This window comes from Muntiacus reevesi, chromosome 12 (genome assembly GCF_963930625.1).
Source record: "Muntiacus reevesi chromosome 12, mMunRee1.1, whole genome shotgun sequence".
Classification (NCBI taxonomy): Eukaryota; Metazoa; Chordata; class Mammalia; order Artiodactyla; family Cervidae; genus Muntiacus; species Muntiacus reevesi.
Genome location: NC_089260.1, coordinates 69657008 through 69674180, shown reverse-complemented (window position 1 = coordinate 69674180; position 17173 = coordinate 69657008). Strand labels below are relative to the sequence as shown.

The window sequence follows — 17173 nt, the reverse complement described above, 5'->3', positions numbered from 1 at the left end:
GACCTTTTACATTATTATTATTTATTATTATTATAAGCTCCTACGCGTTTCTTTCTCTGCCCATTTCTCAGCCCCACTGAGGTCAGCTGTAGCCTGGAGGTTGAGTTCCAGCCCCTGCCACGCTGGGGAAGGTAATGAACATGCCCCGCCCATGGGCGTGGCCCAAGGAAACCTCCTCTGCACTAATAGCCTCTCTTTCCTGGATGCGAAGTCAAGGAAGGTTCCTAGAAGGAACCTTGGAAGGTCTGTGCTAAAGAAGACACGCCAGCCTGGGTCCCCACATCACTGCATGGAGCAGAGCCCACCAGCACCTCATCACCAAAGGAGACAGGACCAAGACAATGTTAATTCACCGACAAATGGGTGTTTACGTGTAAGAGCACTCAACGTCATCTTAGCTAATGTACCCCCAATGCACGGCTCAAATTCTAATGCACTGCTCTGTTATCAACTCTCACTTTGAAGGCTTAGAATGGGAGAAGGCTTCTCTGGACATCCCCCTAAATGTATTCCACTCCATCCTTACCGTGGCTTGGTGGCTTCCCAGGACCCAGTCCAGTTCAAGTGCTCTGGGGCCCGGAAGCGTTTCTCCCCCAGGGGTGGGGCGGCATAGGGAACTCCCAGGAACTGGTCCACTGACTTCCACGAAGTGCCCACTTGAATGGCCTGCGACCTGCCCAGCAGCTGGCCGTGGGTGGCAATGGGCACTGAAGGTGGAGATGTCCCAAAGCTGGGCAGAGGGATGTCTGGGGCGGGGGAAGGAAGAGAGAGAACAGCACATGCTCTATTCAGGGGTATTCCAGATACGCTTTAAGAAACAAATCAAAAAGTCCAAACACCGCTTTCTGCACTTCAAAAAAAAAAGTTAGCTATTCATTCAGGCTCCAATAACTTAAGTCTAGTCAGTTCAGCTCAGTCCTGTCCGACTCTTTGCGACCCCATGAATCGCAACACGCCAGGCCTCCCTGTCCATCACCAACTCCCAAAGTTTACTCAAACTCATGCCCATTGAGTCGGTGATGCCATCCAGCCAGCTCATCCTCTGTCGTCCCCTTCTTCTCCTGCCCCCAATCCCTCCCAGCATCAGGGTCTTTTCCAATGAGTCATTTCTTCACATGGGGTGGCCAAAGTATTGGAGTTTCAGCTTAGGCATCAGTCCTTCCAATGAACACCCAGGGCTGATCTCCTTTAGGATGGACTGGTTGGATCTCCTTGCAGTCCAAGGGACTCTCATGAGTCTTCTCCAACACCACAGTTCAAAAGCATCAATTTTTCAGCACTAGTTTTCCTCACAGTCCAACTCTCACATCCATACATGACCACTGGAAAAATCATAGCCTTGACTAGATGGACCTTTGTTGGCAAAGTAATGTCTCTGCTTTTTAATATACTATCTAGGTTGGTCATAACTTTCCTTCCAAGGAGGAAGCGTCTTTTAATTTCATGGCTGCAATCACCATCTGCAGTGATTTTGGAGCCCCCAAAATTAAAGTCTGACACTGTTCTCACTGTCTCCCCATTTTTTCCTATGAAGTGATGGGACCAGATTCCATGATCTTAGTTTTCTGAATGTTGAGTTTTAAGCCAACTTTTTCACTCTCTTCTTTCACTTTCATCAAGAGGCTTTTTAGTTCTTCTTCACTTTCTGCCATAAGGGTGGTGTCATCTGCATATCTGAGGTTATTGATATTTCTCCCAGCAATCTTGATTCCAGCTTGTGCTTCTTCCAGCCCAGCATTTCTCATTATGTATTCTGCATATAAGTTAAATAAGCAGGGTGACAATATACAGCCTTGATGTACTCCATTTCCTATTTGGAACCAGTCTGTTGTTCCATGTCTAGTTCTAACTATTGCTTCCTGACCTGCATACAGATTTCTCAAGAGGCAGGTCAGGTGGTCTGGTATTCCCATCTCTTTCAGAATTTTCCACAGTTTATTGTGATAAGTCTAGTCAAGTTAGTGTCTAATGCGAGAAAAGAAAAAAGAAACTCAACAAAGACACCTGATCTTCCCTAGGCACTGAGTAATCCTTCCCTCAGTTCCTGTCATCTCAAGTTCTTCCAGGGGAGATTACTCAGGCCCACAAACCCTGATGCAGCCCCCTGGAACCAGATGTCATCACAATTCTGGATTACTTGTATTTTAAAAAGAACCATGCAAGGTCCAATCCTCCAGGGGAATCTGGACTTGAGCCCCATCATTAGACACACCACTTACTTCTGGGAGGAAATGTATGGGCTGGTCCTCCTCAGAGGGATGAATACCCGATATCATTTCTTTGGTCAACTTTTGGTCAGAGTTTGACCCCAAACAAGTTTGCCAAAAACTTACAAAAAAATTGTTCTGACTTTAAGACTGCTTGGATTTTAGACCTATTGCTGTGGCACTGCAGACTCGGTAAGTACATCTCACTGGTGAGGAAGTGGGTTTAGGGGCCGAGGGTGGCTAGCTGTCAGGATGTCAAGGTGATGAGGTAGGATTCGAAACTGTACTTTTCTGAGCCCCAGCTCTCACCATGGGGTCAGAGGTTCACACAGGGTCGAGGGCCAGGCCTAGCCTGCGGCACCTGTCCTCCCTTTGGATCCCACCTGGTCCTCTGTCTGGATCCCACCTGGTCCTTCAGGTCAGGCTGGTGCAGCCAGCCACCCTGCCCTGTGCTCCCCAGGCCTCCCGCCCCTCCCAGCAGTGCTAATCTCCAGACACTTATCAGCCTCCCTGTAGCCTTATCTTATCTCCTCTGCTGTATTCCCTCACATTCTTTCATTGAGTCAACATACTTTTATCAGCTCAGTTCAGTTCAGTCAGTCAGTCGTGTCTGACTCTTTGCAACCCCATGGAATGCAGCAAGCCACGCTTTCCTGTCCATCACCAACTCCCAGAGTTTACTCAAAACTCATGTCCATCGAGTCGGTAAAGCCATCCAACCATCTCATCCTCTGTCATCCCCTTCTCCTCCCACTCTCAATCTTCCCCAGCATCAGGGTCTTTTCAGATGAGTCAGTTATTCAAATCAGTTGGCCAAAGGATTGGAATTTCAGCTTCAATGTCAGTCCTACCAATGAATATTCAGGACTAATTTCCTTTAGGATGAACTGGTTGGATCTCCTTGTGGTCCAAGGGACTCTCAAGAGTCTTCTCTAACACAATTCAAATGCATCAATTCTTCAGCACTCAGCTTTCTTTATAGTCCAACTCTCACATCCATGCATGACTACTGGAAAAACCATAGCTTTGACTAGAAGGACCTTTGTTGGCAAAGTAATGTCTCTGCTTTTTAATATGCTATCTAGGTTGGTCATAATTTTTCTTCCAAGGAGCAAGAGTCTTTTAATTTCATGGCTACAGTCACCATCTGCAGTGATTTTGGAGCCCCCCAAAATAAAGTCTGTAACTGTTTCCACTGTTTCCCCATCTATTTTCCATGAAGTGATGGGACCAGATGCCATGATCTTAGTTTTCTGAATGTTGAGCTTTAAGCCAACTTTTTCACTCTCCTCTTTCACTTTCATCAAGAGGCTCTTTAGTTCTTCTTTGCTTTCTGCATAAGGGTGGTGTCATCTGCATATCTGAGGTTATTGGCATTTCTCCCAGCAATCTTGAATCCAGCTTGTGCTTCTTCCAGCCCAGCATTTCTCATGATGTATTCTGCATATAAGTTAAATAAGCAGGGTGACAATATATAGTCTTGATGTACTCCTTTCCCAATTTGGAACCATTCTGTTGTTCCATGTCCAGTTCTAACTGTTGCTTCCTGACCTGCATACAGATTTCTCAAGAGGCAGGTCAGATGGTCTGATATTCCCATCTCTTCAAGAATTTTCCAGAGTTTGTTGTGATTCACACAGTGAAAGGCTTTGGCATAGTCAATAAAGCGGAGTAGATGTTTTTCCGGAACTTTCTTGCTTTTTCGATAACCCAATGGATGTTGGTAATTTGATTTGTGGTGCTTCTACCTTTTCTAAATCCAAGTTGAACATCTGGAAGTTCACGATTCACATACTGTTGAAGCCTGGCTTGGAGAATTTTGAGCATTACTTTACTAGCGTGTGAGATGAGTACCAGCTCAGACTCAGTGCCAAATGCCATTTTCAGGGGCTTAAGACAGGCCTGTGTCTGGTTCCCACAGGTCTTAGGGCCTCACCCGGAGGAAACCAACATTGGTGAGGAGATTCGGGGTGTGTGTGTGTGTGTGTGTGTGTGTGTGTGTGTGTGTGTCTGCGCACACACACACATGTGTGTGCAGTCTCTCTTATTTATTTCCAACAGGTGTGTTTTCTTTGCTCCCATTCACTGTGGGCCGATGGAGTGAGAAAGCTTTGCAGCTTGGTCCACAGCTCTGGCCTGTTTAAAATACACACTTATGATGAACATAAATGTGGGAGAGGAGGCAGACAGACAGACAGGCGGAAGTTGAGCCGTTCCTCAAGAGTTTGGTACTATGCAGTGGCTCAGCTGGAGGTGGTTTTGACCCCCGGAAACATTTGACTGGGGGTATTGGAGATATTCTGGAGATATTCTGGGGTTGTCACAAGGATTGAGAAGAGCTCTGAGCTCCTAGTATCTCACAGGACGGAGGCCAGAGAAGCTATTAAACAACCTACGATAGAGACGACAGGTCATCCAGTCATCCAGTCCCAGGTGTCAGTGGTGTCGGGGCTGAGACCCCCTGGTGATGTGCGTCCATGACCTCCGGGCCACTGAGGGCCCACGTGGTGAGGAGGAAGCAATGAAGGGTCGAGCAGACCTGTGTTTGTGTGAGGGACCAGCTACTTTAGAAATATCTCATAGTTCTTCTGACTCTTGATTTTCCCATCACCCAGAAAGGAGCAGTAGCTGTCCCTACAACACAAAGACGTCAGGAATAAATAACACGATGCCCATAATGTCCCAAGCTCAGTGCCTGGTGCGAGACAGGAGACCAACACATGAATGAATGGGGAGAGGGAAGGAAGGAAGAAAGGAAGGAGGAAGAGATAGAAGGAAGGAGTGGAGGGGTGAAAAAAAGAAAGAAAAAGGAAGGACAAAAGGTAGAGAGAAAAGAAGGAAAGAGTGAGTGAAAACTTGATTGTTCACACACTGGCGTGTGAGTTATAACCCAAAATGGAAACTTGGGATGGAAAGAAATACGTGCCGCTTTATAATCTGGCCTCGATCGCAAATCATACCTGCTCTCACCCCCACAGTTCCTTCCTTCTCACAAGATTTCCTGTTTCAATTGCAAATCACAGGCTCTCTGGCCAGCATTCAGGACCAACCGTGGATGCTAAGGCAACGAAAACTCCCAAGGTCAGCTCTTTTGCTCTGCAGGAAACAGCCACATTTCATGAACGTGGCATCATCTCAAGCAGGGAGCAGAGACAGAAAATATAAAAGCTAAAGAATTTCGAGGGAATGCAAGCCTGCTTTCCCACGGACACTGGTATTTAAGCCTCCCTCCAGAGGCTGCCTAATGTATCCCAGACAGAATGAGATCCAACATAGGAAAAATATCTGCTGTGCATTTCTTCCTTTTGAAATCTTTTGCAGAAGTGGAGAGTCTTTCTAGAATACCCATATATTTAGGCTCTGTGACTATTTGGATTAATAAAATTGTTTGTAACTCTATATGTACTTTAGGTACAAATAAATGTCTTTGTAGGCACATGCGGGCATGTATCTTCTGCTGAAGAGTGAGCATTTCATGCTGAATTTGAGACACACAGAGAGAGAAACAGTCTAATTTGTTTTACAGAACTCAAACCTCAAAGTGAAGGCATTTCTCAGCAGGACTACCACGCAGATTGGCTACACTATGGATGAAATCTATTTAACTCGACTAAATGGTATAAGCATCCTGAGAGTCCCTTGGACTGCAAGGAGATCAAACCAGTCTAACCTAAAGGAAATTAGTCCTGAATATTCATTGGAAGGACTGATGCTGAAACTGAAGCTCCAATACTTTGGCCACCTGATGCAAAGAACTGACTCATTGGAAAAGACCCTGACGCTGGGAAGGATTGAAGGCAGGAGGAGAAGGGGATGACAGAGGATGAGATGGTTGGATGGCATCACCAACTCGGCGGACATGAGTTTGAGCAACCTCCAGGAGTTGGTGAAGGACAGGGAAGCCTGGCTTGCTGCAGTCCATGGGGTCACAAAAGTTGGACATGACTGAGTGACTGAACTGAACTGAACTGAACTGAATAGAAGGCAAGCCTTAAGATTAAGGGCCTTATTATAGGAATCAAAGTTCTTGTAGGACCTTCTCCTGATCTAAACACTGAGGTGGAGGAACGGGGCAGAGAAGACATCCCCAGATCAAGACAGGCCTGAAGGACCATTAATACTTGAGGACAAGGTGGGGCCAAATCCCACTGCTACATGGTTTTATAAATAAAGTTTAATTGGTACACAGCCATACTCATGGATCTATTATTGTCTGTGGCCACTTTCCTGCTTCAACAGCAGAGTTGAGTAGCTGTAACAGAGACTTGTAGCTGTGAAACCTAAAATATTTATTATCTGACTCTTTACAGAGAGAGATAACAAACATCTGCTCTTGAAGATAAGATGGCAGATTCAGCCAACATTTCTAAAAAGTTATTCACTCCATCCCATAAGCATGTCTAGCCGTGAGGAGGTGTCCTCCAGGGCCTCAGCTCCCATGTCTCCTGGTCTATAGCTCATATTATTTCACTTTAGGCTGTAATTATATGCTGCTTGCTCCTTGCCTGCTTCACCCCTGCATCCCCAGCACCCAACACAAGGGCTGACACATGATAACATGTTACTGGATGTTTCTAAACTAAACCCAGCCAGGAGCAACCACACTCTTTGGTGATGGTGATGTGGTCACTAGGCAATGCGGTTTTGTGGGAGAGGATTGCCTCTAGAGATACGAGACCTGGCTCCAAGTCCCTGTTCTGTCATCACTAGCTGTGTGAAATCAGAGAAGTAACCTAACTTCTCTGGACTAGAGTCTTCTGGTCTCTAAGATGGGGATCAATCCTTTATCTTGATATTTCACAGGATAACATGAGGATCCAACAAGATAAGATATGTGAAACAACTTTATAAACTCTGAAACAGTACTAAAATGTGGCCTAATGAATTATTTTATCCAGAAACTCAAAGGCCAAAATGGCTTCTATAACTCAAAAGAAGTCATGACTACAGATGGTGAAGAGAAGTTCTAGGTCAGAAGTAGACTTTTTTGTCTTCCTTCAGTTCATCCCATGTAAGTGCCACATAGCCTAAGATGACTATGACTGACTTTTCCTTAAGAACCTCAAAAGCCACCGCCCATGAGTCACCACATGCTTGGACAGTCCCTCCCAGCCATAGCCAGGCCCTCAAGAATGTCTGCAAAGACACAGGCTGGCACTCACTCGGCTTCCGGTAGATGTAGGTGGCCTCTTCGTGGAGCAGAAGTCGGCAGTTCTGGGCCTGCAGGCTATGTGTGCAGCTCTGGGTATCAGCATAGAACACACACCTCACAGCTCCAGGTTGGGTCTGCAGAGTGGTCACAAGGCAGTCCTGGTGACGGGAACACTCTGCAGAGGAGAAAGGTGGGGATTGAGCCTGAGAGATCATCTCAGTCAAGTATTCAAAAACATATTCATGAATCCATGCATCCATTGATCCATCCATCCAGTCATGCATCCATGAACCCATCCAATTCACCCATTCATCTATCCAACCACCTACCTTACCATCCAACCATACATTCATAAATCCATGACTGGGAGCTGACTGTGGCTCAGATCATGAACTCCTTATTGCCAAATTCAGACTTAAATTGAAGAAAGTAGGGAAAAGCACTAGACCATTCAGGTATGACCTAAATCAAATCCTTTATGACTATACAGTGAAAGTGAGAAATGGATTTAAGGGACTAGATCTGATAGAGTGCCTGAAGAACTATGGATGGAGGTTCATAACATTGTACAGGAGACAGGGATCAAGACCAACCCCATGGAAAAGAAATGCAAAAAGGCAAAATGGCTGTCTGAGGAGGCCTTACAAATAGCTGTGAAAAGAAGAGAAGCAAAAAGCAAAGGAGAAAAGGAAAGATATTCCCATTTGAACGCAGAGTTCCAAAGAATAGCCAGGAGAGACAAGAAAGCCTTCCTCAGTGATCAATGCAAAGAAATAGAGGAAAACAGTAGAATGGGAAAGACTAGAGATCTCTTCAAAAAATTTAGAGATATCAAGGGAACATTTCATGCAAAGATGGGTTCGATAAAGGACAGAAATGGTATGGACCTAACAGAAGCAGAAGATATTAAGAAAAAGTGGCAAAAATACACAGAAGAACTGTACAAAAAAGATCTTCACGACCCAGATAATCACGATGGTGTGATCACTCTGCTAGAGCCAGACATCCTGGAAGGTGAAGTCAAGTGGGCCTTAGAAAGCATCACTACGAACAAAACTAGTGGAGGTGATGGAATTCCAGTTGAGCTATTTCAAATCCTGAAAGATGATGCTGTGAAAGTGCTGTACTCAATATGCCAGCAAATCTGGAAAACTCAGCAGTGGCCACAGGACTGGAAAAGGTCCGTTTTCATTCCAATCCCAAAGAAAGGCAATCCCAAAGAACACTCAAACTGCCACACAATTGCACTCATCTCACATGTTAGTAAAGTAATGCTCAAAATTCTCCAAGCCAGGCTTCAGCAATATGTGAACCATGACCTTCCAGATGTTCAAGCTGGTTTTAGAAAAGGCAGAGGAACCAGAGATCAAATTGCCAACATCTGCTGGATCATCGAAAAAGCAAGAGAGTTCCAGAAAACATCTGTTTCTGCTTTATTGGCTATGCCAAAGCCTTTGACTGTGTGGATCACAATAAACTGTGGAAAATTCTGAAAGAGATGGGAATACCAGACCACCTGACCTGCCTCTTGAGAAGTCTGTATGCAGGTCAGGAAGCAACAGTTAGAACTGGACATAGAACAGACTGCTTCCAAATAGAAAAAGGAGTACATCAAGGCTGTATATTGTCACCCTGCTTATTTAACTTATATGCAGAATACATCATGAGAAATGCTGGGCTGGAAGAAGCACAAGCTGGATTCAAGATTGCTGGGAGAAATATCAATAACCTCAGATATGCAGATGACACCACCCTTATGGCAGAAAGTGAAGAAGAACTAAAAAGCCTCTTGACGAAAGTGAAAGAGGAGAGTGAAAAAGTTGGCTTAAAGCTCAACATTCAGAAAACTAAGATCATGGCATCTGGTCCCATCACTTCATGGAAAATAGATGGGGAAACAGTGAAAACAGTTACAGACTTTATTTTGGGGGGCTCCAAAATCACTGCAAATGGTGATTGCAGCCATGAAATTAAAAGACGCTTCCTCCTTGGAAGGAAAGTTATGACCAACCTAGATAGCATATTAAAAAGCAGAGACATTACTTTGCCAACAAAGGTCCATCTAGTCAAGGCTATGGTTTTTCCAGTAGTCATGTATGGATGTGAGAGTTGGACTGTGAAGAAAGCTGAAGGCCAAAGTATTGATGCTTTTGAACTGTGGTGTTGGAGGAGACTCATGAGAGTCCCTTGGACTGCAAGGAGATCCAACCAGTCCATCCTAAAGGAGATCAGCCCTGGCTGTTAATTGGAAGGACTGATGCTGAAGCTGAAACTCCAATACTTTGGCCACCTCATATGAAGAATTGACTCATTTGAAAAGACCCTGATGCTGGGAGGGATTTGGAGCAGGAGGAGAAGGGGGCGACAGAATGAGATGGCTGGATGGCATTACCAACTTGATGGACTTGAGTTTGAATAAACTCTGGGAGTTGGTGATGGACAGGGAGACCTGACATGCTGTGATTCATGGGGTTGCAAAGAGTCGGACACGACTGAGCAAGTGAACTGAACTGAACTGATCCATCCATCCAGTTGTGATCCATGAATTCATCCATCCATCCTGCCATCTAACCATACATCCATGAATCCATGCATGCATCCTCCCATCTATCCAAACATCATCCATTCATCCATTCATGCAATTATACATCTGTGAATCTGTGTATCATCCATCTACCCACTCTTCCATTTGTCCCAAGACAACCTGAGGTGCCTGGCAGGAAGAAATCCATCTGGGAGAGCAGACATGGGTGAGCACTCCTCTGCAGTCTCCTCACTTTCCTTCAGGGTCAGCCCAAAGTCACAGTTTTTAAGAGCATAAGCCAGCTAGCCATCCTTCATCCAATCACACTTCATGAATCTATATATCCACTTATGCATCATCCATTCATCTATCCAATTATGCATGCATACATACAAGCAAACACTCACTCCTTCATTTTAGCACCTGGCACAGGGCTGGAATCTTGGAATAAAACAGTGGTGGGGGGGGACTCAACTCTCCCATCAATCTATTTTCCACACAACAGTCAGCGTTTTCTTTGGTTATTTGTTCACAAATGTGCTCTTGTCATTTTTCTGTTTAGAGCATCTTCATGGCTCCCCACTGGCCTCAGGACTGAGTCAAATAGACAAGGCTCTTCATGTTCTACCCCATGCCTTCCTCTTCAGCCTCATCTCCCTCTGCCTCCTGCCTCATCACACTCATTATGTTCCATCAAGGGTTATGTCCTTTCCCATGTAAACCAGGTCCTGCCCTAGACAGTTTAAATGATTCACGGCATTAGGATATTTAGTCCTAAGAACAGCCCTGAAAATAATGACATTTCATTCAGTTGAGCAAGTCAGGCATTGCCTAAAGCCCTTATTCATAGCCTAATCTCTGTGTTGTGGTACCACACAGAGTTGTACAGTGTACAACCTGTACAACTGTACATGGCAGCCCCGTCTGTAATTTGGGCGTGTTGTTATCTAACCTTGTAGAGGAGGAGATCCATGGAACCTCATAATTGCAGAAGCATAAATGGGCTTCCCTTGTGGCTCAGCTGGTAAAGAATCTGCCTGCAATGCAGGAGAACTGGGTTTGATCCCTGGGTTGGGAAGATCCCTTGGAGAAGGGAAAGGCTACCCACTCCAGCATTCTGGCCTGGAGAATTCCATGAACTGTAAGGTCCATGGGGTCGCAAAGAGTTGGACACAACTGAGCAACTTTCACTTTCACAAATGTTATCTAATCTTGACCTCTTTCATAAGGTAAAGTCTTTGTAGAATCTTCTGATCAGGTTGTCACCGAGCTTTTGTTTACATACCAGTGACCAAAACCCTCTAAAGGAAGTAGGCATCTGTGGACAGCTTTGCCTATTAGAAAATTCTCTGTATTGCATTGAAAAATGTTGAGGGCAGGAGGAGAAGGGGGAGACAGAGGATGAGATGGTTGGATGGCATCACTGACTCAATGGACATGAGTTTGAGCAAACTCTGGGAGATAGTGACAGTCAGGGAAGCCTGGCATGATGCAGCTCATGAGGTCACAGAGTCGGAAGTGATTGAGCAACAGAACAACCACAACACAGGTCTTCCCTTTGCCCCATGAACTTGGCGAGAACAATCTTGCTTCACTGTCATGACTACCCACCTGTCATCTGAGGACAGCCATCACAGCCTCCACCCATCTCCTGAGTCTTAGACTAACCTCCTAGATCCTTCCTCTAACCTGATTCGGTGTTGCTTATTTTCTGGCTGGCTTAGCCTCTTGGAGACCCTGGCCATGGGCCAACTCTGCAGGAGGATGAGGAGACTACAGAGGAGAACCCAGCCAGGGCTCCTCCCCCAGGTGACATCCTTCTGGCCAGGCACCCCACCCAGGTGATCTTGGGGTCTCCAATGTGTTTATGAGATCAGAATCTTCAGCAGCACTTGTGTGAGAGGACCCTCATCCCAATCCACCCCCTACCTAGAGGGTGAACACTCCCCTTACCCCACAAGCAGCGGTCTCGGGCCGCAGAGAATTTCCCCATGGCAGCGGTGCTGATGTGGGCAACGTCAAAGTTCCTGATGGATGGATCAATGATTGCTGAAGAGAGGGCCAGGGACTGCCACGAGTCCAGAGTGACTGGTAGGGAAAGAAGTGGACCATCAGTGGGGTGTCACACGATGCTCCCAGAGGGTGCCCAGGGCTTCCTCCGGGGGTCTCCATTCTCATGTGACCCCACTTCTTTACCCATCTCTCCATTCTACAACAATTTTTCAATGATTTCTATGAGCCAAACTCCAAATTTCTATGTGCTCAAGCTTGGGAATACAGAGGTTAAAAAAACAAAACAAACAAATCAACAAATGCATGGGCATTTCTATTGAGCAGCTTACAAGAGAATGGGAGAGAATGTGAAAGGATAAGAAAAACATCATAGTACAGTTGTTATGGGCTTCGCTGGTAGCTCAGATGGTAAAGAATTCACCTGCCAATGCAGGAAACCCGGGTTTGATCCTGGGTAGGGAAGAGTCCCTGGAGAAGGCAATGGTAACCCACTCCAGTATACTTGCCTGGAGAATCCCAAGGAAGGAGGAGCCTGGAGAGCTACAGTCCATGGGGTCACAAAGAATCAGACACAAATGAGTGACCAACACACACACACGGTTGTTATAATGCAAAAATCAGAATAATGCCAGCACCCATGATAATAACAGGCTCATCAGTGTTGAATGGCGCAGTGGGAAAGAATCTGTCTGCCAGTGCAGAAGATACAAGAGAGTAGGGTTTGATGCCTAGGTCAGGAAGATGCCCTGGAAACGGGAATGGCTACCCACTGAAGTATTCTTGCCTGCAGAATCGCATGGACAAAGGAGACTGACGGGGACCAGGGGATCACAAAGAGTCGGACATGGCTGAGCACACACACCGTGCTGGTTACTTGGTGCTTTGTGATGCACTGTGCAGGCTGCCTCAGGGCCAAGGCTCTCATTTCCCCAAGTGCTGGGAAGCTGGAGAAAGCTCTCATTTCCCCAAGTGGTTGGGGCTGCTGGCCGAGTCCCTCCCTAGGAATTACCTAGGACTAGGCCAGCTGCCTCCCTCCACAGGGTCAACCTTCATCCCCAAACTAGTTCAGGTGGATCTCCAAAGTTCCAACTCTCTGGCCCCCAAATGGGACAACCACCGGTGGCCAAATCAACTTCACAGCTCACTGAGGTGTCCATGTGGCCAGGGTTTGGTTTGCATCCATGTTCTACTTCACCCCCGGCCCAGTTCTGCCCCTTCGCTTCCTTACACGTGTTGCTCCCAAGAGCACTGTGCACTAAACTTTCTGTATGCAACTCTATCTCAGAGTCTTTCCTGGAAAACTCCAGCCAAAACATCCTCTTTAAAAGATGAAGATAATTCGTCCCATCCTCCCTTCCTCCGCTGTGTCCACAGTCCATTCTCTGTGTCTGCATCTCTATTCCTGCCCTGCAAATAGGTTCATCAGTCCCATTTTCTAGATTGCACATCTATACATGAATATGCGATATTTGTTTTTGTCTTTCTGACTTGCTTCCCTCCGTATGACAAAGGGCAGCACTGACATATACACACGACCGTGTGTAAAACAGATGCCAGTGGGAAGCTGCCGTGTGACACCAGGAGCTCAGCTCGACGCTCTGTGATGACCTAGAGGGGTGGGATGGGGGGCCCACGAGGGAGGGGAGATATCTGCACGTATAGTTGATGAGGATGAGATGGTTGGATGGCATCACTGACTCAATGAACATGAGTCTGAGTAAACTCCAGGAGTTAGTCACAGACAGGGAGGCCTGGGGTGCTGCAGTCCATGGGGTTGCGAAGAGTCAGACACGACTGAGCGACTGAACTGAACCGAGCTGATTCACAGCGCTGCGCAGCAGACATTAACAAATTGCAAGGTAGTTGTTCTCCAATCAAAATTTTTAAAAGAATTTTAAAAATAAGAGATGAAGTCTGTGAGGCACAAGGATGTGAAAACAGCTTTCCCAAGAGTGTGCCACTCCCCTATCCTGAGTGAGTGACTCTCTGTCACCGCGAGAGTGAGAGGCATCATCAGGCTGTGGCTGCCGGAGAAATGCTTGGCAGAGGCGAAGAGCCCTACCAGAGCACCAGTGTCCCTGTGAGGACAGAGGAGACCCTGCAGGGGCCTCAGGCTGCCGCCGAGGAAGGACTGTGGACGGGCCCAGGGGGGTGGGTGCAGTATTCTAACCACACGTGGCATTGAAGAGGGCACAAAATCGCCTCCCAAAATAGGTCTCTGTGATGGCGTGCTAATACCTGAATACCGTACAGAGCGGTTCAGTGTACAGAATTGATAGTTAATGGGGAAAATCTATTTATCTATTCATTTTTCCTTCTGTCTTTGATTTTTTTTTTAGAAGACCATAGAGTGTACCCTTATGACAAATATCTGTGAGCATTTACCTTGTGCTGGCAAAACGCAATGGCCATCTTAGGTGCAACACTTCACAGCCTATAAGATGCCGTTACTTAACACCGAAGCCCTTTGGGAGCGATACTCCATCGCCTTGTCTCCCTGTCTGTAAAACCTCATTGCGCTTGATTCACACGGTGCCCCAGACAGGGATCAAACGTGAGGAGTCAGGAGCTGGGAGAGGTTACGTGACTTTCTAAGAACACTGAGCTGGATGATGACAAAGCCCGAGACACAGCCTCTTGGCTCTAAGCCAGTGCTTCTCTGCACCCCTCTGAGCCTCCCACGGGGTGAGCCTCTCCAGAAGACCATCCTCAGATAGGAAAAGGTTGTTGTCTTTGAGAGCAAAAGCTCTTAGCTATATGAGGAAGCCTATTATTTTTATCTCGAACCTGTCTTTGACACCATAGTACTGAGGGTCACTAAAATTAGAATGGTAAATAAAGTACCAAAACAATCTAGCACCACTACCCTTTTTTTTTTTCAATTAAAAAAAAAAGAATAGGAAAGGAAGGAAGGAAGAAAAAGAGAGAAAAAAAAGGTGTACTCAGAGAAGTGGCAAAATAATGCAACCAGATCTCACATGGATTCAGGAAGAGGAAGGTGAGACCCCCACACTCATCCTGAAGCTGTGAGATCACTCTCAGAATCTTGAACCATGTATTTCTGAACTTGGAACCTGGTTCCCTGCAGGAAACCCAAGGCTGTCATTTTCTTAAGCATCCTCCATGTGTTGCTATTTCCATGGTCAGTGCAAGTGGCATTTTTGCAACACGGCTGATCTGAGGCACATATTATTAGATGGTGAGTACAGGGAAATTTCAGAGAAAACTTATGATGGGATTTCAGAACTGAACCTGCCAATTATGATCTTAAAATGGAAGCTTTGGCTGCCCTCCACATTTAGGTTGATGTCTAGGGGAAAATGCTCTAATTAAAGGGTGACTGTCACTGCCAGAGTGAGAGCCAGCTCATCGGTGGCCAACCCAGGGCCTGGAGCCAGCTCTCTGCCACACCGGGCACCTGGCCCACAGGACCCCTGGATGAATCATTGCTGCCATGCTGAAACCAACATCTGGGGTTTTATATGCACCTCATGAAAAACTCTGACAGCAAATCCCTTGCGAATGCAAAATCATAGTGAAGCATGAAAGCTGGGTAGTCTTGGTAGCATTTCATAAGAGTTCACTAACTTGTCAAGAACTCAACAATACCACTGCCACTTAATATTCACGATAAACCATGCTGTGGCCACCATTACGTGCACATTTTACAGGCGAGCAAACAGATCCAGAAACACACGCAAAGGGCTTAGCCGACAAGTGGTGCTGCTTGGGCTTGAGCCCAGCTCCTTCAGTTTCAGCATCCACAGTTAACTCCAAGGGTTCTGGTTTATTCACCAGGTGAAGGAGGCAGCGGTGGCTTTCAGACTCACCCCAAGGGATAGTCTCCCCTGAAATGCAGCCTCTGTGGTTTGTTGATTAGTTTTTTCCCTTTGTGTAAAATCTATGTCACAAAATCACATTGCCAGCATCACTTATTTAAAAAAGAAGGTCACTGGAGTTCGCTGGCAGTCCAGTGCTTAGGACTTGGTGCTTTCACTGCCATGGCCCCAGTTCAGTCCCTGCTCGGGGAACTAAGATCCTGCAAGCTGCCCAGTGTGGCCAAGAAAGAAAGATTTGGAGTGGAAAGGAAAGGACAGTTCCCAGAGGGGCCGAGGAGACAGGATTGACAGGACAGGGTAAGGGAGATGGTGATGAAGACCATGGGATTTCTGGGTTGGACAACAGACCGTGCAGTGGAAAATGTCCACGAGGAAAGAAAGAACACGGCATGGCGGCACGGAGCAGGACAGAGGGTGGCGGCAGCGATGGGTTCCCTTGGGGATGTGCTGGGCTCATAAAGCCTCGAAACGCTCCTGTTTCCGAATGTCGCTGTGTTCGGCAGCAGGCCTCAGTGTCGGGCACGTGGCCCGGGTCCACTGTGCTAATGGCCTCACCGAGGAGTCCCAGAGCCAGAGGCGGGAGGGGAGGTGTGGATAGAATCCCCCCCGGGCAGAAAGCCAGGGGTCCTGGGACAAGCCTGTGGCGGTGGTGGCGGGGGGAGGGATCAGGAGAAGGCAGGAGGAAGGTTTTGAAATCTCCTGCTGCTTTGATTATGTCTCCCTGCACTCCACAGCATTGCTGAGGTGGGGTGGGGCTGAGGGAAGGGGGGCAACTTTGGGTAGGGCAGGCCTCAGTGTGATACCAGGGTCCTTCATTCCCTTCCAGGCAGCATTATTCCATATTAATGTCGACTAAGCGTAAAAAAATCACTAGACTAAAAACACATTTGAAAATTTCCACCAATATATGGAAAGTTGTATTTCATTCCCTTCGCGTCCTCCCTCCCTTCCTTCCTCTTTTCTTGCCTTCCTGTCTTCCTGCCTTCCTTTGTGCTTTCCAGACAGATGTCAGTTAAAGAAGAAAATGTTTGATTTTGATTTTAAGGTTCAAATAGAGTAATTTCAGGTGTTAAAACTAGCCACAACAAAACAAACGCCCACATAACTGCAGACCTGTGTTGAGACAGGAAGAGCAGGTCTGTCCCTTGCTGACTGTGTTAGCAAGGGCAAGCATTCACTCTGGCCTTCGCCTCTCAAAACAAGGGCAAGGAGCCTTTCAAAGATTTTCAATCAGATCCAAGTGCAGAAATGTCAAGCCAGTTGTGACTGCCTGACCTCGCCAACGTTCAAATAATCACAGACCCATTTGTTAAATGAAAAGACTGATGGGATTTTCTTAAGAATCACCAAGAATGGAGATAAAAAGTAGAAACTCTAAAGCACTGAAAAGAAGCCAGGACTCATACTGTTTTTCTTGTAGTCAAGAACCAAGAATTCC

General features: G+C 46.5%; 1 protein-coding gene across 1 annotated transcript in view; it reads right to left on the bottom strand.

The window, feature by feature from the left end:
- TG (thyroglobulin) overlaps positions 1–17173 on the bottom strand; it is a 234211-nt gene that overhangs the window by 112846 nt on the left and 104192 nt on the right. The window contains exons 36-38 of the mRNA XM_065903111.1: positions 11837–11971; positions 7370–7534; positions 527–746 (exon numbers count right to left, since the gene is read on the bottom strand). Coding sequence (XP_065759183.1) covers positions 527–746; positions 7370–7534; positions 11837–11971 — 520 coding nt within the window. The remainder of the gene's footprint in view (positions 1–526; positions 747–7369; positions 7535–11836; positions 11972–17173) is intronic.